This window comes from Dama dama, chromosome 22 (genome assembly GCF_033118175.1).
Source record: "Dama dama isolate Ldn47 chromosome 22, ASM3311817v1, whole genome shotgun sequence".
In the NCBI taxonomy this organism is placed as follows: domain Eukaryota; kingdom Metazoa; phylum Chordata; class Mammalia; order Artiodactyla; family Cervidae; genus Dama; species Dama dama.
In genome coordinates this window covers 3,622,321-3,649,017 of record NC_083702.1, presented here as the reverse complement: position 1 = coordinate 3,649,017, position 26,697 = coordinate 3,622,321, and the positions used below count along the sequence as shown (strand labels likewise).

General features: G+C 58.8%; 1 protein-coding gene across 1 annotated transcript in view; it reads right to left on the bottom strand.

The window, feature by feature from the left end:
* CELSR1 (cadherin EGF LAG seven-pass G-type receptor 1) overlaps positions 1 to 26,697 on the bottom strand; it is a 162,720-nt gene that overhangs the window by 75,855 nt on the left and 60,168 nt on the right. The window contains exons 3-5 of the mRNA XM_061125630.1: positions 12,309 to 12,531; positions 6,808 to 6,923; positions 6,344 to 6,432 (exon numbers count right to left, since the gene is read on the bottom strand). Of these exons, the coding sequence (XP_060981613.1) occupies positions 6,344 to 6,432; positions 6,808 to 6,923; positions 12,309 to 12,531 (428 nt within the window). The remainder of the gene's footprint in view (positions 1 to 6,343; positions 6,433 to 6,807; positions 6,924 to 12,308; positions 12,532 to 26,697) is intronic.

Below are 26,697 nucleotides of genomic sequence, written 5' to 3'. Positions count from 1 at the left end.
TGGCAGTGTGTGTGTTTCAAGGAATTGAGAATTTATTCCTGATACTACTAATCTATATTCTCTCTCTCTTTTTTTTCTTGCTAGAAGTTTGATGACATTACTGGTTTTCCCAATGCTCTTTGTTCCGTTGATTCTATTGGTTTCCTGTTTTAAAAATCTCTGGTTTCTGCTCTTGTCTTCATTCGCTCCTTCCATCTACTTGCTTTGGGTTTATTTTGTTCTTCTTTTTGGAGGTTCTTGAAGTGGGAACCTTCCAGGTGTTGGTGATGGACAGGGAAACCTGGCGTGATGCAGTCCATGGGGTCACAAAGAGTTGGACATGACTGAGCGACTGAACTGAACTGAAGTGGGAACTTAGATTATTGATTTGAGATGTAGCCTCGGTATTCTTGCCTGGAGAGTCCCCAAGGGCAGAGGAGCCTGGTAGGCTGCAATCCACGGGCTCGCAGAGCTGGACGTGACTGAGTGACTAAGCACAGCCTAGCACAGCCCTTTTCTAAAATGAGTATAAAATGCTGTGAATTTCCCTCTCAGCATCCCACATATTTTGGCATTTTGTATTTTCATTCCCTTTAAATTAAAAAAAAAAAAATTTAAACAAACTTCCTTCATTTTTTTTCCTTCCTCCCTTTTCTGAATAATTGAATACTTGAGTCAAATCTCTGTGAAGGTCCCTTGTTCCCAGCACCTGCTGGAGTCAGCGGGTAGACTCAGGGCCTAGAGAGGCAGCAGTCAAGAGGCTGGGGCTGAACGAGGAGGGCGGCAGGGGAGGGGGCCTGCTGGGGGCCGAGGGCAAGTGAGGAGCCGGAGGCCTGGTGGGGTTGGAAGCCGTTTAAACGATGGTGGATTGAGTCAATGAAGAACTATCCTGAGGGCAATGGGAACAGGTTTTCTCACTGAGCAAGAAAAGACAAACATGGAAGGGGAAAAAAACTAGAATGATTCTGTGGTGTTGGAACGGAATTCAGTTTTCAATAAGTAGAGATAGAAAGAAACATGAATTTCAGTATGAGTGTATATGAACATACACACACCCCTGTACAAAAATATATACATGTCCTCCTGGCCCCAGGAGGAGAGACGGGGAGTGAGACACCCTGGGAGCAATGAGTGCATCCCGCACCTGAATCCTGGTTTCTAAATACCTGTCTTTACGGAAAGGATGCAGAGTTCTGCGGGTAAAGCGGACCTTCTCCCTCCCTCGAGCTCTCTCCCTCTGCTCACTGTCTCTCCCTTTCCCACCCCCACACCCTCTGGAACACACACACCTACACAATAGTCTCATCTCTTTGTTTTTTTTATGGATTCCTGTACCCAGAACAATGCCCGGCACACAACAGGCACTCAATAACTGCTCCATGTACTAGCGAGTGAACAAAGGCATGAAAGCAAGGGCAGAAGGGAGGGCCTGGGAGGCCGGGCAGCCCCACCCAGGGTGTGAACCCAGAGCAGGTCTGCAGGACCCCAGGAGCACCTCCATGAAGACCAGCCTGAAACAAGGTTCTGGGTGGAAGCCCTTGAGTCTTCTGGAATATCTGCCGAAGCAGAGGCAGCCCCCCGATCCTGGGGGTGGATCAGTTCAGTTCAGTTCAGTCGCTCAGTCGTGTCCAGCCTTTTGCGACCCCATGGACTGCAGTACGCAAGGCCTCCCTGTCCATCACCAACTCCCGGAGTCCACTCAAACTCATGTCCATTGAGTCAGTGATGCCATCCAACCATCTCATCCTCTGTCGTCCCCTTCTCCTCCTGCCTTCAATCTTTCCCAGCATCAGGGTCTTTCCTAAGAGTCAGTTCTTCGCATCAGGTGGCTAAAGTACTGGAGTTTCAGCTTCAGCGTCAGTCCTTCCAATGAACACCCAGGACTGATTTCCTTTAGGATGGACTGGTTGGATCTCCTTGCAGTCCAAGGGACTCTCAAGAGTCTTCTCCAACACCCACAATCAGGCAATCAGACCCCCCGGAACGCGGTGTGCAGCACAGACCCGAGAGGTCATGAAGGACGCGGACGAGCCGGGGATGAGTGCGCCGGGGTGAGCCGGCCCCGGTGAGCCCCGAGCCAGCGGCCCCTCCCGCTGGGTCACCGGAACCCTAAACGCCGGAGGCCCTGCTCGGCGAGAAGCCCGGGATGCAGGCACTGGGAGAAGCCGCGTGGCCAGGACTCTCACTGCACGAAGATGCTTCCAGCACCAACCGGAGACGACCCTGCTGTCCTCCCGGAATCACTGGGACCAGAACAGGCCACGCCTGCCGAGGCCCCACCCAGGACCCCGTCAGTCACCTCCTGGCGGACGTGTCTGCGCCCCAGAAGCCTGACTGGACAGGGCGAGGGCCTCCAAGTAACCCCTCCAGAAACGTTTACTGATCGTGCACAACAGCCTCGGAGGAAGAGACGTCTGCGACCAGGTGATGACCACATGGGTGTGTCTGAGTGGGTGCTCAGTCATGTCCAACTCTTCTGTGACCCCATGGACCGTAGCCCACCAGGCTCCTCTGTCCATGGGATTTCCCAGGCAAGAACACTGGAGTGGGTTGTCATCTGATTCTCCAGGGGATCTTCCCAACCCAGGACTCGAACCTGTGTCTATTGTATCTCCTGCACCGGCAGGCAGGTCTTCACCAGACCACAAACCCTCCAAATCCTCCCCAAACCTCCATGGGCGGTGTGGGCAGAGGGGCCCCAGGTTCCACCTGCGTCTGACAGAGTTCAACAAGTTTGTGCAAAGTGTCTGCCTTTAAAATACCTTCCCAGGAAAACACCCAGCTCCAGCGGGCACCCGAGCTCCACTGAAAGTGAATCTTGCCATCGGCCCTTCTCGCTTAAAATGCCACCCCACGCAAAGACAGAAAGTGAACTGACTGCTGGACTCCCTGCCTGGGAGACTTCCCTTCTGGCTCAGCTGGTAAGATTCTTCCACCCACAGTGTGGGAGACCTGGGTTCTATCCGCGGGTTGGGAAGATCCCCTGGAGAAGGGAAAGGCTCCCGACTCCCGTATTCTGGCCTAGAGAATTCCATGGACTGTATAGTCCACGGAGTCGCAAAGAGTTGGACACGACTGAGCGACTTTCGCCTTCCCTTTCTTTCACTTTTCTGCCTGGGGGACCAACCCACGTGGACGCTATGAAGGGGTCATGTCCTCTGCTTCGACTGCCTTAGGCCAGTGGGAGGCCTAACAGGATATTGAGGGTGGGGGGCGTTGCCAGGAGGTTACTTCTCTGCACAGGGGGCTTCTCCCCAGGACCCCTCCTGTCCGGGTCCCACCCTGCCCTCTCCCAGTCCCTCCTGGCCTCAAGGTGGACACAGCCCTGGGTCCTGCATTGCCCACATGGATGGAAGCCCCACACCCTGTCCCCTTTGGTCGTAAGCCCTCCTGGAGCCATCCTGGGGAGGTTTCCGCCTGTTTCTGGGGGCAGGGGCTGGGGTGACTGGTAAAATAGCCCAGACAGGCTCCAGGGCAACCGTGGACTTGGGGAGAGGCCCCATGGGGCCCCAGGGGTTTCCCACATAGGACCCACCCTGAGGATCAGACACAACGTGGATGACAGAACAAACACTTGCAGAGCAGAGCGACCCCCCGGTACAGACCACCTTCACGGCTGCCCTCCTTCCTGCCCCCCGGTCGCATTGTGACACGGCCCCCCTGCAGCCACGGGCCCCCCGCAGCCCCTCCACACGGGCTCAAGCCACCCTGCCTGGGCCCCAGGGAGGAGGAGGGCTGGGCCTCTGCATCTGGACAAGCCAGTGCCTTGGCCCCCAGAGACACAAAGCTCCCGAGACAGACGTCCCTAATCCCGAGCACTTCCCATTGTGCGAGGAAGCAAACCACAGGGGAGGCCTCAAGGTCTACATGCAAACTGCTGGGCTTCCTCCACCCGGCAGCCTCGGGCAAGAGAGGAAATAGCTGAGCAGCCCGAGAGGAGAAGCCTAATCCCGCACCGAGGGTCTGCTTCAGGCGCTGCTGAGGGACCCGCCTGGGATGGGAAGCGGGGGTGGGGGTGGCAGGGATCCAGGCCTCCTGGGCTCCTCCTCCCCGGGGAACCTTCAGGAAGGAGTTCATTCCTCGGTGCCACCTGCAGGGGCACTGTGAGCAGGCAGGCCTTGCCATGTGCGGGGCAAAGGCGGAGGCCGATGGACGCCCTGGGACCAGGGCAGGGCGGGCCGAGCCAGAGGTCCTGTCTCTGCTCAGCTAGGACCACTGGCATCTGACCCTGCTGGGGCAGTCGAGGCCGACTCAGCCCCCAAGCCCAGTCTTCAGCCGGCCCCGAGAGATGTTTCCCACACAAGCAGGAAGAAGGAGGCCCCGCGGGTGCTTCCCTGACGTGGAGCGGGGGGCCCCCGAGGGTCTCCTCAGCACCCTGCTGGGGGGAAGCCCCCCCAGAGGATGAGCAGGGACCGCCCATCCCTGTGTCCTGGCCCTCGGAGGCAGGAAGGCCAGCCTGCGGGCACCACGCCCTTGCCATGTGGTCCTGGAGCACCGAGTGGCCCGAGAGGCCGCTGTGACTCTTAACCTTCCTGACGTTCTACTCGAGGGCGTGTGCAGCATCCCGACAAGCGCCCACACGTGTCTGAGCCAGAAAACCACTGACCCCTGTGTCCCCATCCGTGGGCCAGGAGGGGGTCGGCCTTGCAGGAGCCCTGCCACCAACACGGCTTCTTGTTGGTCCCGCCTGGACGCGGGTAAGCCATCGCCACGACCTGGGGCATCAGGGCCGTCCACTGTCCCACTGGCTGGAGCACATCGAGGCCCTGCGGTCAGAGCCGACCGTCCCTGCTCGGTGCACGGGGCCGCGTGCCGTGGGCTCCTGACCCCTCAGGAGGCTCGGGCAGGCCTCACACCTGCACCAGCCGAGAGCTGCTGCCCCGCGCTCCTACGGTTGCTGAGCACACTGCCTCCAGGGCGGAGAGACGGGGCAGAAAGCATCTAACCTCCAGCGGATTGTGGGGCAGAACTCCCTAGGGGGGCCCCCGCTTTCCTCCCGAGCTGCTGAATCAGGTGAGAAAGTCCCACGGGTAGCAGTTGGGGAAAGGAGGTTGGGAGGGTTAAGACCCCGCAGAGAGAAAAACCCAAACTGAGGATCCGTCCATCCTCAAGCCAGTGGAGGTCAGCAGGAGGCGGCTCTGAGGGTCTCCCCGCACCCTTCATCTCCCACCGTGGCCACACGAGGCTGTTCCAAGTGGGCAGCAGGTGGGCGCCTAGCACTGGCTAATGACTGTCCCAATCGGCCACGGGCACAGCCGTAGGAGGAGGCTCCCGCACAAGAGATGGGGCAGCGAGGAAATTGTCTTTGGGGGCGCTCTGCCTTCCTCTGGGCCCCCCAGCCGGCCCCCAGCCCACCTCCTTAGCTTGCACACACAGCCATGCGTCAGGTAACGCAGGCACTGCCAAGACCACGGCCCGGGCCTAACAGAGCGGGGCGGCCGTCCCAGGCAGCTGTGGACACTGCCCACCTGGTCCTCACGTTCCCGAGAGGGACGCCAGCCCCCGCGTCACTTTAGACCTGCACCTCGGCCCTCGTCACTAACGCAGCGCCGAGTTCCACACCCGAGTCAGAACCCGGCCACCCTCTACCCAGGGCGGGGCGACAGGGGAGCGCCCGTCCTCAGGTTGGGAGCAAAAAACCAGGGGCACCGTGCGGGGCGATCACTGCTGGGGGCTACACATTCAGGGCGATGGAGACGTGGAGAGTTAGATCCCCACGGTGTCCAAAGGCTGAAAGGCAGTGCTCTTTCTCCACGGGCATATCCCTTACTGAGCGGGGACCCCTTGTCTGCGAGCCAAGCCAGGCCCAAATCTGTGGCTGAACGCCATGAGGGGGAGGCGCCCTCGAGTTCCCCAGGAAGGAAAAGAGGGCGTGCCAAATCCCCTGCAATTGGAAAGCGGGCATTCTGATGCAAAAACCACCAAGGAGTCTCCTTACAAGTCAAGAAACAGCAAAATGAAAGGAAACCCCCCAAAAACGCCCAGACCTTCACAGCGTTTCCTGGGAGAGCCTTCTGATTCTCAGGTTTCATCCAGGGAGGCCGGGTAGGTTTAGGCCTTGGGACTGTGTTTGAATGGCCTGGGATTTCAGCCCCCAGTAATGACTCGGCCAAGGCAGCCGCAATGAATAAGCTCTTTCTGCGTCCTGCCCCGGGGGCAGGGTGATCTCTGGGGTCCCAGCGCTCCCTGAGGGAGTATCCAAGACACTGCAGGGCTTGGGTATCTTCACACAGACCCTCAGCAGATGCTGGTCTCCTAAAGAACGTTGCCAGCCGGCACATTTATCTGAACTTCAGCGTCTGTGTGTCTCGGGCCCGAGGAGCCGCAGGGCACCCGCGGGGGCTGCCTGGAGGAGGAGGCCTACCTTGTTGTAGTAGCGCACCTGCACCCAATGCCAGCGCCCATCACTCACGCCGCCCGGGACCTGCGGCGCCACCGTGGTCGTGGTCTCGCCTGCGGGGCGGGGGCCGGAGAGAGGAGACGTGAGCAGACCACCAAGGCGAGAAGTCCCCCCGACCGTCTGGACCTGCGTTCTCCCCGGCAACCCGGAAAACGTTTTCAGTGGCTTTGTCAATATTTTCACCCTACAGAGGGCGCGAGGATCCCCCAGTCTCTGGACATTTGAGCTGTGCCTGCAGCATCATAAACAACGCTGCAACGAACAGTGCGTTCGGGGACTGCCCCCCACCAGGCCACAGGACGGATTCCCAGACGGAGAGCCAGGGGTCGGCACGCTAGAAGGCGCTGTTGCAGGATGGGGTGGTTTTAACCCACGAAGCGCCTGGGGTGCAACCCGAGGGCGGCTCCCTCCCGCGCGGGGGGCCTCACCTGCCGAGAAGGTGAGCTGCACCTGCTCGTCCACTATCTCCAGGGCGATGAAGTCGTGCTTCTCGTTGAAGCGGCCGTTATACAGCAGCAGCGCGTTCCTCTCCTGGGTGGCAAACCTGGGGGGCAGAGCACATGGCACAGTGAACGACCCCAGGGTGGAAGGTCTGCAGGTGGCCGGCGGGGGCGGGGCGTTGCCCAGGGCGACAGGCCCAGCCAGAGTGGGCGATAGCACAGGCCACGCGCAGCAAAGACTCTGGCCCCTGGGACTCTCTCTCTCACATCAGAAGTTGACAGTCCAGGTGGTGCTAGCGGTAAAGAACCCGCCTGCCAACGCAAGAGACACAAGAGATGCAGGTTCGATCCCTGAGTCAGGAAGATCCCCTGGAGGAGGGCATGGCAACCCACTCCAGTATTCTTGCCTGGAGAGTCCCATGGACAGAGGAGCCTGGTGCACTAAAGTCCATGGGATTGCAGAGTTGGACGCAGCTTAGCATACAAATAGCACAAAATCTAATTAGCAATGTTCCTTTCTGGAAGGAGCAAAGTAGATTCTGGGGGAAACCTGGTTACCACAACCTTCGTATGATGCCCTTGAAGGATGACGCACTGTACCAACGGGGAATGTCGGGGCACGGAACACATGCAGGGCGCCCGCTGCTCGGGGGGGGGCAGACCCGCGTGTGCCCCTAGGGCATGGGACACGGGTGCCAATGACCAGCTCAGGCCAGAGCCCCTCGTCTCGACCACCAGGCTCCAGCCACAGCCACACTGCGTCCTTCTGCCCCTTCCCTGCCCCCGGAGGGGCCTCCTCCGCACCTGCTGGCCCCCGCCCAGGGGGTGAACTCCCCGCCTCTGCAGGCCCCCCAGGCGTCACTGCAGTTGTGTTTTCCCAACTCATTTTACCTAAACTGTGCCCCCCCCCCCATAGTCTATCACATCACTCATTTCATTTCTGAAATTCTCCTGCTTATTTGTTCCTTTATGAGAACGCGTGCTCCTGGGATTTCCCTGGCAGTCTGGTGGTTAAGACTCCAAGGTTCCACTGCAAGGGTGAGGGTTTGATCCCTGGTCAGGCAACAAAGAGCCCACAGCCCACTTTTTTAAATAAAAAAATTTTTACAAAAGGACACATGATCCTTTAAGGGGAAGGATGATGACTCTCATTCACGGCTGCATTTCCAAGACCAAACAAGAAAGATCTGGTCCAGGCAAGTGTGTAACACCAGTGTGTTGCATCCACGCATGGATGGGGCTCCCGTGAACCAACAGACGCATGAAAACCGTCAGAGTTGAAGCATCAAGAGTAAAAAACCACTTAACTCCGACAAGAAACAAAGAGCCTTAGAAATCTCCTCCTACCCGATAAGGAGGCCGCTATCATCAGAGCCGAGGGTCCCCAACACACCACGTGGCCACGACGCCTCCTGGACCCCATGGTTACAGAGAACCTGCAAACCCCAGGGAAAACGCAAGACTGTTTCCTGAGGCAGCTGGATGTCCCTCTCCCACGAGGTTAAGCGGGAAAAGTCCTTCCTTTGATTCCAGGTCAGTTTACCCGCTTTCGTGCGGCCGGGTTCTGTGGGAGCCAGCCTCGGGCATCTGACCCCAGCTCCCCACTTGAGGTACACAGAACCGGCAGCTCCTGCCCGCAGCTGGAAGCCCCTCGGTTTAGAGGCAGCATGCGCCAATGACAACCCTAAAAATCCACGCAGAGCCAAGTGCAGGCTCTGAGTGTGCAGCCAGCAGGCAGAAGGAGAAAGGAGCTGAACTAACAGCGGCTCGCTTCCTGAGACCCGCAGGCCGCACCTGCTCCCCTTCTGCAAGTCTGACGGGTGTGGGTCTCTGGACCAGGGTGGGAGCCGGTGCAGAGGATCAGTGCGGGAGGGTCCTTGGGGGCGGGCCTCCTGCACTGCCAGGATGGAAGAGCGAACGCAGGGCCCCGGGGCCCCAGGCAGGGTCTGAACAGCGCCAAAGGAGAAAGGGCAGAAGCAGAAACCGCAGCCTGGAGAGGGGGCCGGGGAGCAGAGAGGACAAAGGAGGCAGGCGGGGGGGTGCCCGGCCCGGAGCCCAAGCCCTGGGCAAACAGAAACCAGAAAGAGGAGAAGCTGCTTCCAAAGAAACTGCCTGAAACAAAAGCCCCGGGCTGGCGCCCCAGCCCACCTTTCTCACGGTGCGGCCCTCAGCAGGCAGGGGGCCAGCTCCTTCCCGGCCCTGCCCACGTTCTGGGGGACTTCTCACGATTCGGCCTTTGATGCAAAACGCTCCCTGATTTGGCATCACCTCGGCACCCTAGCCGCCATCAGGCACATGGGAAACCGTCCCTAAATCATTCTCACATGATCACCTGAAATACGACATTTCCCAAGCATGGGACACACACGACATTGGAGGGACATCTAGATAAACACGCCTGCTCGTCAGGTTCTGAGTCCGGAGCCGCCAGGCTTCCTTTGCCGGTTTCTGCATCCATGGGCTGCCCCCACCAGGACTTCCGGTCACCTTTCAGGCCAGCCTCCTGCAGCTCACGGGCTGCACTGCCCGCGCCAGAGGGCTGCTGGTCATGCCCAGTGGTGGGCGGCCATGGCCACAGACACAGCGAAACCACCTGGGGCAATGACTCTGCCAGCAGACACAGGGCACCTCTGACCTGGGGGTGGGCACCCACGGGAGCCTGCTGCCCTAAACAGCCAGCCACGCTTCACACAGAGCTGGTGAGGGTGCCAAAGAGGAGCCCTTGTTTGGAAGGCTGTGCCCACTCGGTGGCCTCCTGAGCTCAGGACTTACGGGCGGAGGAGGGACCGGGCTGGGAGCAGGCGGGGCCAGGACCAGGGCCAGGGCCAGGCGCTGGGGCCCTGTGAGAGGGTGGGAGGGCAACAGCAAGTGCCAACTCACGTGCGCCCTCTCCACGCCGAGAGGGACCCTGGTTCGCTGGTTTACAGGCTGTGGTGGAGCCGCGAACCGTGCACCAGAACATGGGCGATCACCCCCAGACAGCGGGCTCTGCACGGCCCAAACCTCACAACTCCTCTTGGAATTAAGCACCACTCCAGCCTTGTAGTCAGGTCAGGGGGCCGAGCAGAGCCGCGTCTTCCACCCTCCTTCCAAGTTCCCGGGAAAGGGGGCGATGCTCAAAGGATCCAGAACAGGTGTGCACACAGGTGAGAGCCACTCTTGCTGTCTCATTAAAGCTGGCCTCCGAGGACGATTCAGGAAGAGGGCTGAACGGGGAAATGCCTGCAGATCAGGATAAGCAGGCTGGCCACTGAGTGGTCCACGCTGAGGTCTGTGATGAGCTGGGCAGAGCCCAGAAGGTATCTCACCAGGGACCCGCATCTCTAAACAGAGCGCCCTTCAAGAGGACCCGTCTGTACCCAGTGCAGACGTCCAAGCCCGAGAATCTCCCGGGGGGCTGGAGCTGGACAAGGTGGGCGGGCCCGGGGTCTCGGGGGCCTGCCCCCCTCTGCAGAGCCCCCGGCTGGCACTCCAGATCACTCAGAATGCCTGGAAGCTTTGCCCTCTGCAACTCAATCCCTCCCACGGCCACCAGGCCAAACAGCCCCTGCTCTGGGAGACCAGGAGGCCCCCCAGTGAGCCTGTCGTCTGCAGGCTACAGGCAGGGAGCAGTGAGCATTCACGCCGTGTCGGCATGGAACTCCCAGCCAGCCGCTCCTGGCCTCTGGGCCCCTGGGTGTCAGGACGCAGGACAAGAAGCCCGTGAGGAGCTTCAGGCCAGCGGGTGGACAGACACAGGCACAGCAGTCCTGGGGCCGAAGCCCGGTCCCAGCCAGGGAGCCCAAAGGGCCATTTAAAGGCTTCACAGGACGAGCATCTGCTTCAGAGACTTGAGCCCAATCGAACCATCCGACAACTGGGAAAAAAAAATCAGGGCACCAGGTCCCCACCCGGCCACCCAGTGTGGAGGATGGGTTTACAGTGAGCAGAGCTGGGCCACAACATAGAAAACCCGCCAATGATGCAAGCCCCCACGTTAACCACGTGTCCCCTGCAGGACCTTAGGGTCGGGCAGGGTGGACGGCAGCCTGATCCCGCAAGGAGGGGCATCGGAGGCTGAAGGCAGCAGACAAGCAGGCTATGGCCAAACGCTGGACGGCCAGCACTGGAATGCAGGCGTGGCCCGGCCTGCTCACAGGGGCTTCCTGAAGGAAGCGGCGGGAGACGGGATAGGGGCAGGTGGGAGGGGCTGAGGAAGCACCCGTGCAGGGCTGGGCAGGTCCAGAGCATCAGGAGGTGAGGGCGGCCCCTGCCAGGATTGGGGTCCCCAGGGGTCAGCACACCGGGGCCACCGAGTGCCATATTCAGAAGCTGGGTTTTACCCCGGGTGGCAGGCAGGCCTGGCAGACGTGTCCGACAAGGATCCCCCTGGCGCAGGCTGAGAGTCGAGGACGCCACAGCCATCACCCAGGGGGGTGGGCGGGGGGGACGGTGGCCCAGGCCGAGGTGCTGGAAACTGGGAGAGAAGCAGCCAGACAGGGAGACACAGGGGTGAGGGACTCAGAGGACCTGAGTGCAAGGGGGGGCGGGGGAAATAGGAGAGGACTTCCCTGGGTGGGGCAGGACCCCCAGGAGGGGAGCTGCCCCATCCTGTCCCGAGAGGCCCCGAGCTCCAAAGGGCAGCTCAGAGCAAGCATCTGGTTCTGGGGGACATGGATGGTGCTTTCCCATAAGACTGTGTGCCCAAAGACTGCGTCCCCAAACACTCACCAAACACAAAATACACCTTATTCTACTAAGTTGAACTTGAGAAAAATCTTTACAGTAGAAATGATAGACCTTAAAAAATCAAGTTAAATCTAAATTCTCTTGGAGAAAGAAATGCAAAAATAAAAGAACGGCCCGAGTGCACAGTCAGCCTGCACGCCGTCATGGGTTAAGGGACCAGGGCTGAAAGGGGTGAGGCCGCCCACCCGCGGTTTCCCAGCTCGCCCGTGGCCCTACAGGAGCCTACGCCGGGTCTGAGTCCCAAGCCCTATCCCCCTATTTCTGGGCCCTTGGATGGCAGAAGTGCCCACGTGGTGGCAGGCGGGCAGCACCAGGGCGTCCGGGCTGGCTTCAGAGGCGTGGGAGCTGGGAAACCGGGCCCCAAGCTCGTTAACGCTCTGCTGTTGGCAACTGGAAATGTCTCACTTTCTAATCAGGGGAAAGTGAAGTGAAAGTGAAAGTCTCTGAGTTGTGTCCGACTCTTTGTGACCCCACGACTATACAGCCCATGGAATTCTCCAGGCCAGAATACTAGAGTGGGGAGCCTTCTCCAGGGGATCTTCCCAACCCAGGGATCGAACCCAGGTCTCCTGCATTGCAGGCAAATTCTTTACCAGCTGAGCCACAGGGGAAGCCCTTGAATCAGGAGCCACATCCTCTATCTGCATGGGGTCCTGCAGGCAGCGCCAGCCAGGGCGACCGCGGACGGAGGGCGGCTCTGAGACCCGAGACCACCCCCCAACCTCCAGCATAGGCGGGGGCGCGGGGACGCGAGGACTCACGCAAGGGCCACGGTGAAGTGGAAACGCTGCCTCAGGCCCCGGAAGGTGACGAAGGACTGCGGCGGGAAGCTCCGGGTGGTCACCTCGCAGTAGGGCCTCTCGAACTCGCCGGGGGGGCACACGCAGTGGAAGCCGCCGATGAGCAGGTTCACGCAGGTGCCCCCGTTCTTGCACACGCCGTGGGCACAGCGGCCGGAGCGTGCGTTCACCTCACAGTGCTCACCTGGGGGGACGGAGCGGGAGAGAGGGGGTCACACGGCAGCCTGGGGGGGAGGGTCCGGGAGGGTGGGGGAGAGGAGAAGCGGGGAGTGGAGGGCCCCTCCCCCGCCCAGGCCACAAATGCTACTGCAGAACCGGCTGCTAAACCCAAACCCGGGGGCACCTGGGGCCTCCGGGAACCGCCCTGGAGCCGAGCTGTGATCAGACACGTGGTGTTCCTGCCAGCGTGAGGGCACCCAGCGCCCGGCGGGCCGTCCAAAGGGTGGTGAGCACCCTGGGGGCCTCCCCACTGAATGCACCAGGTGGCTGAGCTGCCCCAAGCTTGTCCCTGTCCTGGGCCCCCGGGGTCCCCGCCCTTGGCGGGGGACAGGGGTATGTGCAGCCATGAGTGGCTCTCGGACCCCAGCCTGTTCTGAGCCCCCAGCTGAGCCCAGCGCTCTTCCAAGAGCCCCACCTAGAAGGAGCGAGGATGCTGAGAGGGCCCCGTGCCCTCCCCACGCCCACACCCGCATGACCTGGGCTCGTCGGAGACCGGGGAGCAGGCAGGGTCATTCAGAGCGCCCCCAGCCCATCGGTTCCCACGCAGACCCACGGCCCCCCAGACAACACTGGGCTCTGATCCTGTAATCAAGTCTGCCCCCAGCTGTGCTCCACCGTCCTCCCCGTGGCCTAACTGCCCCCCCACACACCGTGGCAGGGGGATTCTGGAAGCTTCCATTGACCAGGGAGCCCACGCTGACCGCCTCTGCCCCAGACGCATGCCAGACCCAGGCTGCCCATCAGTGGCAAGGCCGCCGTGGGGGCCTGGCTGCGTGACCCTCACTCCCTGGAACACGGCCTGGGCCTGCCTGTCATGGGGTGGACATCGCTAGCCCTTCACAGACCCGCAGACCAACAGGAGCTTCCGACAACCAGAAATTCCCCAGTTCCCACCCGTATTTTCACCAGTTACTGAGTTTTAAATGAACACATTTAAAAAAAATTTTTTTGGCCCTGCCACTTAGGATGTGGGATCTTAGTTCCTCAACCAGGGATCGAACCCACGCCCCCTGCAGTGGAAGCATGGAAACCTAACCACTGGACCACCAGGGAAGTCCCTTAATGAACACAGTTTAAAATAAAAGTATTATATTCACATACACACACACACACACACACACACACACACACACACACACACACACACACACACAATCACCGTGTAAACAGTGAGGCCTGGAGGAGACAGGAGAGCGGGGTGCCCTGCCGCCCGCATGTGCGCTCAGGGCCAGGGGTACCGTGGAGACCCTCCCTGTGGGCACTCAGAGCTTCTCTTTGCTCCCAGTGGCTTCACAGTATTCCGTTAGCGGACCCCATCAGAATCTAAATCACTGATGTTTCTCCTTCTACTGCTGATGGACAGGTGGGCTGCTTATAGCTTGCTTTTATTGCAGATCACTTTTTAAATTAAGTAATTTATTTGTCTCTGGCTACGCTGGGTCTTCACTGCTGCAAGGGGTTTCTCCAGTTGTGGTCCCCAGGCTTCTCACTTCAGTGGCTTCTCTTGTTACAGAGCTTAGGCCCTGGAGCACAGGCTCGGGAGCTGCAAGGTACCGGCCCGTCGCTCCGCGGCACGTGGGAGCCTCCCGGATCAGGGATCAAACCCGTGACTCCTGCCTCGGTTGGTGGATTCTTCACCACTGGCCACCAAGGAAGCCCCTGCGGATAACTTTTTGATACACGTCCTTGGTGTGTTTTAAGAATATCTCTATAGAGAAAATTCCTGAAAGTGGAGAATCAAGGTACACACTTGATAAGTATTTCCAAACTGCCCTCCACAAAAGGATGCACAAACTCATACATCCTCACCAACATGAGGCTGGTTCAATCTGTAAAATATTTTATATTTCTGACAAATGAACCTCCAAGGTATTTTATTTGCATTAATTTTTGCTGAGGTTCAACATCTGCCCGAATTTTACTGGCAATGTACTTTTCCTTTCTCCGAACCGCCCGATGAGTCCTGTGTTCATTTTTCGGTCAGATGGTTGGTCTTGTTTTATTCTGTATACAAGCTCCTCGTAAATTTCAGAAATTAACTATGATCTGCCATTTCTGTGACAACTCCCTCCTGGCTTAAGTTTAACTTTCAACTTATTTATGTATTTGTGGACACATAAAAATATTATAGGGCTTCCCTGGTAGCTCAGTAGTAAAGAATATAAATATATAAACATAAAATTTTATATTTATGATATAGATATAAAAAATCTAAATATAAAGCCTGGCAGTGCAGGAGACATGGGTTTGAACCTTGGGTTGGGAAGATTCCCTGGAGGAAGAAATGGAAACGCGCTTCGGTATTCTTGCCTGGGAAATCCCATGGACAGAGGAACCTGGAGGGCCATGGGGTCAGAGAGTCAGCTATGACTGATCAGCTACTCAACGACAGCAACAAAAGTGTTACATCTGGGTATGGTCACACTGATCAGTGTTTCCTTTGTGATGCTAGAGCTCTCGGGTATGAAGAGATGCCCCTCAGAGCCACGGTGGCGTCCAGCATCAGGACCCTTGGTACACGGACGGGTGTGCGTTCAAGTGGCAGCATCACCCTGGAACTGAAGTCACCAGGACCCTCAGACACGGTGTCCCTGGATGCCCTTCTGCGCCTCTTCAACACTGAACCATGTGAATGCATTCCCGACTGTCTCAGTCTGCTCAGGCCTCCGTCACAAAATACCTTAGGCCAGGGGATTAAACAACGGAAATGTATTTCTCACGGTCCTAGAGGCTGGAAGTCCCAGGGAAATCAGGGCCTCCCTGTCCGTCACCAACTCCCAGAGTTTACCCAAACTCATGTCCATTGAGTCGGTGATGCCATCCAACCATCTCATCCTCTGTCGTCCCCTTCTCCTCCTGCCCTCAATCCTTCCTAGCATCAGGGTCTTTTCAAATGAGTCAGCTCTTTGCATCAGGTGGCCAAAGTACTGTCTCTTCTTAGGAGACACTACGTCTCCTAAGTACATCTCTTCTTCAGAGGACACTAACCCTGTTGGATGGGGGCCCACCCTTACCATTTACATGAACCACTTCCCTGCTGGCCCCGCCTCCAGCTACAGTCCTACTGGGGGTTAGGGCTGCAACCTGTGAATTTGTGGAGGGGGGTGGGGGGGTGGATGCAATTCAGACCTAGCAGTCACATATGAGTCTATTGGGAATGTGAACAAACTGGATAGCGATATTAAAATTTATCATCAGCTTTTTAAAATTTGGCAGCGGTGGGTCTTGGTTGCAGCACATGATATTCGTTGTGTTAATTCAGGATCTTTCCTTGCCGCGCACGGACTTTCTAGTTGCAGTGCATGGGCTGAGCTGCTCTGTAGCATGTGGGGTCTTAGTTCCCCAACCAGAGATTGAACCTGCACTCCCTGAATTGCAAGATGGATTCTTAACCACTGGACCCCGAGGGAAGTCCTGATCATTAATTCTTGGATATAGTGGAGAGTGGGTGCTGTGTGTACCCCACGTGCCCCGTCAGGACAGAGGCTCTAGAGTGCTGGGTGATGACCACTCACAGCTGAGACCCTGAACTCAGACCATCCCCCCGAAGTCCCTCACCCACAGCTGCATGGCCCCCACTGGGGCAGCTCACAGCCAGCGACAGCTCAGCGGGGAGATGGAGAAGCCCAGCCCCGTGGCCCAGGGCAGCCTCCTCTGCACCACATCCCCAGAGCTGAGACATGGGGTCACAGAGGTCACTGCAGCCGCACTGCTGAGGCCCAGCGTCTCCTCTGGGTAGCCCCGTGTGCCCCCCGTCCCCGCCCCCTGCCCAGGCGTGGCTCCCGAGAAGGCGGATCTCGAGCCTCGGGGTGTGTTTCTCAGGGAGGCCGACCTCCGACAGAGCTGATTTTCAAGAGCTCAGTTATTGACGGGTGTAAGAAAACTCTTATCTGTCACCCAAGAGGGAACGTTTCACAGGAGCTTATTTTTGAGGAGCGGGTGAAACTGATCTATAATTAGCATGACGATCCTTGGAAACAAGCAGGGCACCAGGGAAATCTGAATTTCCTCTCCTCCTCCAGAGTTTCTTCCTCCCCAGGTTGCAACAGCTGAGAACGCACAACTTGCTAAGCGAAGGTGACCCAGCCTGGATCCCTCAAACACAGAGAGGAGAGTTTCAATCGCTGAGCTCTTACCGAATTTCATAACCCCACAGGGGCCATCAGGCCAGGGGCCCAGGCCGAGCCCACCCCCAGGGCTGTGTCCACCCCCAGGGCCTGGCAGGGTCAGGCGGGTTTTTTTTTCCCAACCCCTTCCTCCCCACCAGGCAGGGAAGGGAGAGGCCAGAGGCCCACCCAGGACACCCACCCGCTCTCCCCTAGCAGGCAGCGGCCCCCGAACAGAGGTTTCACATGCTGCTCGGAAGGGAGAGGCCCACCTGGCCCACCCGGCCGGACACCCCGCTCTGGGCTCCAGCATCGGGGCAGACCCTCTGGTCTCCCCGCCGGCTCCCGGGTCACCGGGGCGCCCCACCCCGCCCGCCATGGACACCAGGCAGGCTGTGCACATACACACGCGTGCAGGAGCACACATAACCTCACACACATGCACACATGTGTGCCCTCACTCACATGCACACATGCGTGCCCTCACTCACACCCAGTCACAAGCTGCTGACACACTCGCACCGTCACACACACGCTCATGTATCCACACACATTCACACCCATAAACACATTCACACCCTCACACCTGCCCTCAGCCACACACGCGCACCCACACTCACACCCTCACACACTCTCACACTAAGCCCTGCTCCTGGCCCCTTCCCAGGTGGGCGGCTCACAGCCTTCTTAAATTCTATTCATTAATCATAAATGCTCAGCCGAAGGTGTATTTGTTCTTCGTTCACTTCAAATTCTCTAATCTCTCCTTTTAAAATCCATGTGACGTCTGGGAGTGTTTGCTCTCCAAGTCCCAGCTTGGCGGCTTGAGGGCCAGGCACGGAGTGTTCTGAAGTAATAAAGCTGCGGTGAGAGGCCGGGGCGGGCCGCACTCCCTAGGCCGTGACGGCAAACAAAGGGGGCCTGGCCCGGCCCTCCCCACGGCGCCCCGCCCCGCGCCGGCCTCCGGAGTCTGGCTGGGCGCAGCCGCGGTGCCATGCGGTGCGGTAAATGTCACCAGGAGGCGAGCGCAGCCCCGTCCCCAGCAAGGCCACAGCGGCTCACGGGCTCTGCCCTCGAGCCGATGGGACGTCTGGACCCCTCCACCTCCACCCAAGACCCAGGGGCTCCCGCGACGCCCGGTATAGTGCCCCAGCTGCCTGTGCCCAGAGAAGGGCGGCCCTGCTCAGAGAGAGCCAGCGCGCCCTCCATTCATTCGGAGACCTGCGTTCGACTCTGCCCGCCGTACTCCTGCTCACGGGCGGTTTTCCAGCGGCCGCCGGGAAGCCTGGGTCTTCAGGCGGGCTCGGGGACGGAGGACGGCCCAACAGGACGCGTGCTGCCGCAGGGCGCCGCAGGGCCCCGCCGTGCCGCCGAAAGGGCGTGCTGACGTGCGGGGTTCCTCCGTTCCTCTGCTTAACCCACCATGCAACTTTAAATCAACTGCAAATAAAGCTCAGTCGCTGTGAAATTATTTGTTTTAAGCACAAAAGGTTTTTCTTTTCTCACAGGTAGTCATATTTGTTTCCTGGGTCTGCTGAGACAAGTACGGCAAAGCTGAGGGCTTAAGAAGAACAGAAGTGAATTCTCTCATAGATCTGGGGGTATCAGCAGGGCCGCCCCCCTCTGCAGGCTCCGGGGGGGCTCCTTCCTGCCTCCCCCAGCTGTCAGGCCCCCCACCCGTGTTCCTGGGGTTGTGGCCTCCTCATCCCTCATCTCTGCCTCTGTGGTCATGTGGAGATCTTCCCTAGGTCTCGTCTCCCCGTCCTTATAAGAGAAAGGATCGTCACTGGGTTCGGGTGGACCCCGAGTTCGGGACGATGTTACCAATCACTGGGAGCCTTACAGATTATATCTGGAGACACGCTGCTTCCAACATTCTGAGGTTCCGGACGTGAACCTGGGAGGACACTATCCGGCCCCCTAGCGGCCTCTGTGTCCACCCTAAAACTGCTCTCCCAGTAAACACTGGCCTCAGGGGGCTGCACCTAAGCCTGCAGGGCCACGATCCTGGTGTCTCAGGGACGCGGTGATCACCGGCTCTGGCCTCCCTGCCCCAGGGACACTCTCCCTGCCCTCCCCAGCCGGCCAGCGAGGGGCCAGCTCCCCAGCTCCACAGCCATGCCTCAGGCCCCTTCTCTGGGCCCACACCCCCCTATCTCCTCCTCCCATCCTCGCCCCCACAAACCCAGGCCTCAGACCTGTCTCCCCAAACCAATTCCGTTCTCCGGGTCCCACGGTCACCACAGAGGAGGGGGGCCAAGAGCCCGGAGCTACCCGCCCCTCCTCCCTTGGCCCCACAGTGGACCCCCAGGGCCCGAGTCACCCCCAGGGCCCGAGTCACCCACCGGGGCCGAGTCCCTTGCCTCCACAGTCGGTCACACCCAAGTCTAAACCAGCCTGGTCTGCACAACCACCGCGACCACCCCGGCCCCTGGCCCCCCCAGCGGCTCAGCGCCTCACAGATCTGCCTGCTCCCCACAGAACACCCGGGGGAGCTTTCCAGAATGCCCGCCTGGCTTCCCGTCAATCCTGCTGCTCCACAGAGACCCTCCGCCACAGGGCCTCAGCCACACACCTGCCCAGTCGACACCAACTCCCCACCTCCCAGGCCGGCTGCACGGTCTCCCTCCTTGAAGGGCAGCTGCACACACATTCACTGCCCAGACACACTCACTGCCATCAAGATCACCCCGCGGACACTGCCTTCTCTGGACCTGACATCCCCCAGACACACTCACACACGCTCACTACCATCAGGGTCATCCCGCGGACATGGCATTCTCTAGCCTGACAGGTTCACTCTGGTCTCTGAGGATGGCTCTCTGGTGCCCAGACGCAACCCCACTTCAGGCACCCATCACCCCTCTGCAGGCTTCACCCACCTGGGCAGGGCCAGGGCGCCCAGGTCAGACTCTGATGGGCCCAGAATTCTCCATCCCAGCCCCAGGGTGACACCCACTGCATGACTGCCCCTCAGCCTCTGGCTCCCCAGGCTCTGGGTGGCGGGGGGGGACCGCCTGTCCGAGGGTCGAGTTTGAGAATGCCCAGCACACAGAGGGTGCCTGGCGAACGCCCGGCACGCAGCAGGTACTGGACGAACGCCTGTGAGATGAAGTCATAAAATGCCAGGACTTCGCCACGTGTAAGCCCATGACGACTGCTCATACAGAATTATAAAACTTGCAAAATTCACGTTTGACTCAAATAATGTCGGAAAGATGTTGATGTCATGAATGAAGAATTAATTCTACAGATAAACATGACTTTCTTAAAGAAGGCAGTGAGAACCCTGAGCCTGCTGGTCTCAGACGAACGGGGCTCCCTGTGAAGGCTCTCAGCCCTGGGTTCCAGGGGTGAGACCCAGGCCAACCCCAGGGCCCTGTGAGCACCTGAACAGGGTACTTCCCAGGGCAGACGTTCCCGTTAATTTGTTCAAACCACACAGGAATCCACTTACATGTTTCCTTAACTGTATCCTCTACGCAGTGGTGACCTGGCGGATCCCAATGGCCAGCCCTCAGGGGCAAGCCCAGATTTCCATGGTGGACGTACCCCCATCACAGCCAGCTTGGCACCACAGAACTCAGAGTTGGGAAGAGATGTGCTGTGATGGTTTTTAATTCTTAAAATCATCTTACTTCAGGCAAATAACTTGGACCAAATTCAGTGAGCCCTCTATCTTTAACTTTTTATATATATATATAGCTCTTACAAGAAACACTATTTTACTGTAATAAATGTTTTCAGTTACGCTTGCTTATCAAGATTTAACTTTGGTTTTCCTCTTCTAAGAATTCTCATTTAAAGTAAATTTGGACTTCCAAATTTGTTCCAAGCATCCCAGGGCCCTGCTTGGGCTCAAGTGCTTGCTCCAAGTCACCCGAACCCTGGGGCAGCCCCCCGTGCGTCCCCGCCCACTATGACTGCCAGCCTCGCCCCACAACCAGGAGCAGACTCACCTGAGCAGACCCACATCCGTGCTCCAGGGCCCGGGGCCCGGCCTCCTGCTCACGGTGGCAAGGGCACAGTCCCTGTGGGACCACTGGGAAGGGACCCCCGCCCCTACCAAGGCAGTCTTAGCTGCAAAAGCTGAGGCCCCTCCGGCTGCCATGGCCTCACGTGCGTCCCCATCACTGGATGCCTGTCCTGCCCAGGCTTGGGGCTGGGGGGTGAGGGACACTGCTTGCCCGGGGACCCCAGCCTGAAGTGCCAGAACCACAGACCCCAGGTTGGAGGGCCTTACGTCCTTCAGAGCAGCCCCAGAGGCACCGAGCTTACATGGGCTCGTGCGCAAGGCGACTGCCCTGACAGCTCAGCGTGACAGGGGGCCGGGCAGCCTCACAGCCCCTGGTGTGGGAACTCCTACACGCCCCCATTTCACAGGCGGGAAACTGAGACCCCGCAGAGGGTTTGCCAGTGTAGGCATGCTCAGTCGTGTCCAACTCTTTGCGTGGATTTGTGATGTGGATGTGTGTGCACGTGTGTGTATTATGTGATGTACATGTGTATATGTGATGTGTATGTATTATGTGATCTCTCTATCATATGATGTGTGTATGTGATGTGTGTGACATGTATATGTGATGTGTGTGGCATGTATATGTAATGTGTCTGTGCGTGCATGTGTGTGTGTATTATGTGATCTGTGTCTATTATGTGATGTGCATGTGTGTATATGTGGTATGCATGGATGTGTATGTAATGTGTGTGTGGCATGTATATGCAATGTGGGGTGTGTATATATGATGTGTGTGGCCTGTATGTGTAATGTGCCTATGTGTGACTTGTATATATGATGTGGGTGTGTGCACATGTGTGTGTATTATGTGATCTGTGACTATCATGTGATGTGTGTGTATGTGGTGTGTGTGTAATGTGTGTGTGGCATGTATATGTGATGTGGGGCATGTATATATGATGTGTGTGGCATGTATGTGTGTATTATGTGATGTCTATTATGTGATGCATAGGTGTGTATATGTAGTGTGAGTGTGTATATGTAATGTGTGTGTGTATTATATGATCTCTGTGTGTCTATTATGTGATGTGTGTGTATACATGATGTGTGTGGTATGTATATGTAACGTGTGTGGCATGCATGTGTAATGTGTCTGTGTGGCATGTGCATGTGATGTGGGTGCATGTGCATATGTGTGCATATTATGTGATCTGTGTCTATTATGTGATGTGTGTATATGTGATGTGTGTGGCACGTATGTGTAATGTATCTGTGTGTGGCGTGTATATGTGATGTGGGTATGTGTGCATGTGTGTGTATTATGTGATCTGTGTCTATTACATGATGTGTGTGTGTATATGTGGTGTGTGCGTGTGTGTATGTAATGTGTGTGTGGTGTGTATATGTGATGTGGGGCGTGTGCTGGTGTGTGTATTATGTGATGTGCGTGTGTATATGTGGTGTGTGCGTGTGTGCATGTAATGTGTGTATGGCATATATATGTGATGTTGGGAGTGTTCACATGTGTGTGTATTGTTCACATGTGTGTGTATTATGTGATGTGTGTATGTATATGTGGTGTGTGCGTGTGTGTATGTAACTTGTGTGGCATGTATATATGATATGTGTGGCATGTATATGTAATGTGTCTGTGTGTGGTGTGTATATGTGATGTGGGTGTGTGTGCATGTGTGTGTGTATTATGTGATCTGTGTCTATTACGTGGTGTGTGTGTATATATGTGGTGTGTGTGTGTGTGTGTGTAATGTGTGTGTGGCGTGTATATGTGATGTGGGGTGTATGCACGTGTGTGTGACCGTCATGGCAGGTCTGGGAGCCGAGGGGCAGGGCGGGAACCAGGAGATGCTGATGTGAACGTGGTCCCACCAAGAGGCGCTTCAGAAGGGCCCGGGGCTGCCCTGGCAGGGAGAGAGGAGGCGAGGGGCTGGGGCCGGCAGGAGGGGTGGTGTAGCCAGGCCGAATCCCCGAGGCCCTGAAGGAGGCCAGGACGGGCCCCAGGAGGGGAAGGGCGAGTAGAGGCTTGAGGATGCCAGCTCTTCCATAAAGAGAAAATTGCCTCCTGGTCCTAAGCAGCAGCTCAGGGCTGTGAACTAGAAGAACCAGACCCCTCGGCGGGGATCCATCCGCCCCGCTCACACTCACGCAGGCAGCTTCAGCAGCGGAAGCAGAGACAAGGACAGGGTCCTGAAAATGTTACACCCTGAGAAAATCGGCCCATCCACTCCCTGCCTCCCACCCAGGGCCCCGCCACCCCTCCCAGCCAGCCCACACAGGCCGCTGCGGTGGACAGAGGTGTCCCGAACAGGCTCCTGACCACTGCCTCAGTTTCCCCGGCTGGAAACCCACTCCGCCCTGCAGGCGGGAGCTCTGTTTCTGGCCCCAGAGGTACCCAAGCCCCTGGGAGGCCAGGGAGCAGGTGAGAGGAGTTGATTCAGGGAAGCTCTGAGCCCCTGGTACGCGGGGCTGAAATGTGACACCTGCTAAGAACCGGCTTCCTGACACCGGAGGTGCACGCTGTCCACCCCTCGCCCCCCGAAGCCCTGCTCCCCGCTCCCAGCTCCCTTCCAGCCTCTCCCCTCCCCCTCTCAGTGTCAAGGCTGCTGGACTGTCTCACCTCCTTCCCTCCGCCCCCAGGGGGCAAGGCAGCCGGGAAAGGCCTCCCAGAGGCCAGACACCTGTCCCCCTCCACCAGCGGGAGGGGAGCCGGAAGCCCAGACCACTACAGGCCTCTCCCGGGCTGGGCCTTAGGCTGACTTCACTACTGTCTTTGAAGCAAATTCCCAGAACCCCGGCACACCCATTTTTTAAAATATAAATTAAAAAATGCATTCCAGCAGCAAAGAAAACCGATTCCAGCTCATCCACAGCTCCTGGCTGTGAGTCAAGAGTCACCTACACACCCCAGGGGCTGGAACCCGGAGAACCTGAAAAGTCACTGTGCTTTCCAAAGCTCCTGGTGCAGGGACGGCCCGGCCTGGCCCGCAGCCACACTTGGGGACCCCTCCGTTCAGAAAGCGGGTGGTCTCCCTACCCCCTGATGTCCTCTGGAGGGTGGGGGGGACAGAAAATAGCCAACTCTGAGGTCAGCTAAACAGTGGCTCCTGAGAGATGTGTCCACGTCCTGATCCCCGGCACCTGTGAACATCACCCCACACGGCAGACAAGTGAATATCATGTCACGTGGCGCAAGATGTGATTAAAATAAGCATCCTGAGATGAGACCTCTGTATTACCCGGAAGGGCCCTCTGCAATCATGAAAGAGGAGCAGCTGGGGTTTGCAGACCACATGAGGATGGGGCAGAGGCTGCTGTGGCCACAAGTCCGGGGGGCCCGAGCCCACCATGGCTGGAAGAGGCAAAAGGACCCGCCCCGGGCCCCTAGCGCGTGCAGAGGGAGGCGGTCCCGCCCACAGCCCGAGCTCAGCATTCTGGCTTCCTGATCCGTGAAAGGATGAATTCCTGCTGGGTTGGGCCGCCCCGTCTGTGGTCTTCAATTCCTGCTGCCACAGGAAACCACTACGAATCCTAAACACACCATGGAGGCCAGCCTGACTCAGCAGAAGTCTCCTGGGCACAGTCCCAGGAGAGAGCAGCGCTCCCGACACCTTCCAACATCTCCAGAAACCTCAGCAGACCCAGGGCCGCGGAAGAGAAAGCACCCCGTGTCTCCCAGGCCCTTGTGGTGCCCAGCGGGCAGCTGCTAAGGACCCAGGAACATGCAGGGCCCGAGGCAAGGTGCACCTGGCGACCAGGGGAGGGGCCGCTGAGCTGACCTCCAGGGCCTGAGCACACAGATCCCCATCCTGGCTCCTCACGAAGGTGCTTCCTCACCCGACAGCAAAGGCAGGGTCCTCCGCAGCCAGGGATGTGGCTCAGGAGACTGGGGGCCCGCGGTGAGGCAGAGTCGGGCGGAGGGGCCCACCCCGGGCAGACTGGCCCCCGCCAGCATTCCCTGGGGCCTGCTGGGGGGCAGGCGCATGCTGCCCTGTGGGCAGACCGTAGGGCTGCCCAGGGCTCCCTCATGCCCTCCTGAGCCTCTGCAGGCCTCTCTCCAGAGACCAGAGGTCCCCGCTTTGGAGCCCCAGGGATGGCCAGCCTGTGGCCAGGGAATCTGTCCTGCAAGGCCCTGAGGACCGACCCCAGGACAGCATCTCAGACTCAGGCCTGCGGTTCAGTTCTAATGACGTGGGCATCTCTGAGGGCGGGGGCACGGGCAGGCCTGGAAAGGTCTCGCAGAGAAGATGGGCTTGTGTAGGAGGGGTGGCAGAGACCCCGCGCCCTGGGGGAGACGGAGGTGCAGGGCTTGGCCCCAGGCTGCTGCGTGGGGGTGATGGGAGAGGCCTGGAGGCTGGGCTGGGGGTCCCTGCTGCCCACAGGAAAGAACCTGTCGGTGGAAAGTAAACCCACAGCTGGGGCGGCCAAGCCGGAAAGGGGCGCGCCCAGCACCTTATCAGTTTGTGGGGAAAGCGTGCCAACTCTGGAAGAGCGACGTGTCCAGACTCGGCCGGAATGCTCACTGAAACCTTAATCACGGCGCAGAGCAGCGGCTGAGCCCCCGGTGGCTCAGGTTCCCCTTCCCGCGTGATGCCAGGAGGAGGGGGGGGGCAGTGTCTGGGGACAGAGCCACGTCCTGAGACAAGAACTTACATTCTTCAGTCGCCGATTGGAGTCGGGACAGCCGCGCCGCCCTGGTTCACACACACGGCCTGCTCAGCTGCGCCCGGCGACCCCAGCAGAGAAGTCACCCCGTCACCCCAGCCCTGCAGGCCCCCGGCCCAGGGAGATGTCAGTCTGTCCACACCAGGGGAAGGGCTCAGGGGTGGGCGACGGGCAGGTGTGTGAGCAGAGACCTCTCTCCGTGGGGACGTCCGGGGTGGCCGCTCTCGGGTCAGGGGCTCAGACTGGACTCCCAGCAACTCTCGTGGGCGGTGCTCAGTCCATGTGGTGCCTCCAGAGAAACAGGGGGGACCCCCACCCCCCACGTCAGTGCCCACAGCAAAGGCCTCACGTACGCGTCCCCCCACAAGCACCGAATGAGCGCCAGGGGGTCCAGGTGCAGGTGGGAGAACACGGAGCCCCAGAGGATCCCACCCTACCCACTGGAGCCCGCGAAAAGCACTGGGCAGGTGTGGGTTAGGTGGGGACCCTGAGACTCAACACCAGGAGGCCAGCTGGATCCCCGGGGGCCCGAGGTAATGACCAGGGTCCTGGGGGTCGGGGGTCAGTGGGGAAGCATTGACAACAGACGCAGAGGCGGGGGTGAGGGGAGTAAGCGTCACCAGCCACGCAGAGCAGGCAGCACCCAGAAGCCGGACCCGGAGGGGGCTCCCCGGGGCCCCCAGGAGCTCTGAGAATAAATCCGCGTGGTTTAAGCCCCTCGTGTGTGGGACTTTATCACAGGGGCTGCAGGACGCGAGCTGCGGGAAGGGGCACGGGCAAGCCCAGCCCTTGCTCCTGTGGAGCCCGCCCTCCAGGTCTTTCCACAGAAGCACGCACACCCGATCCAGCCTGCACGTATGCGGGGGAGACCCTGGCAGGACCCGGCCAAGGAGCCCCGTCTCCCCCAGGACAGCAGGCGTGACGGCCCAGGGAGGCCCCGCCCACACGTGGCACGTCCTCAGCCCGCTTCGCTCACTGTGGTCAGACTCCTCAGTACCGACCTCTGTTACTCAACAACTCAGGCCCTGCGCCCAGCTCACCGACCCACCTAGATGCTGGCGGGGTGGACATGGGGAACGCTTGTGTTCAGGTGTCTAAAAAGAAAGTAGACCACAGAGGCCTGTCTGAGGGTCCTTTGGCCCAGCAGCTGCTGGACAAGCGGGCTGACAAGAAGTGGCCATTACACCGACCCCCAGAAGCCCTGAGGCCCAGATCTTATGTTTCGGTCCTAATCCCTGGTCCTCGGGAATCAGTCTTCAAATAGGTTCTCTTGTAGATGGAATCAAGTTATTTAAATGCTCGGTCATGTCTGCCTCTTTGTGACCCCAGGAACTGTAGCCCACCAGGCTCCTCTGTCCATGGGATTTCCCAGGCTAGAATACGGGAG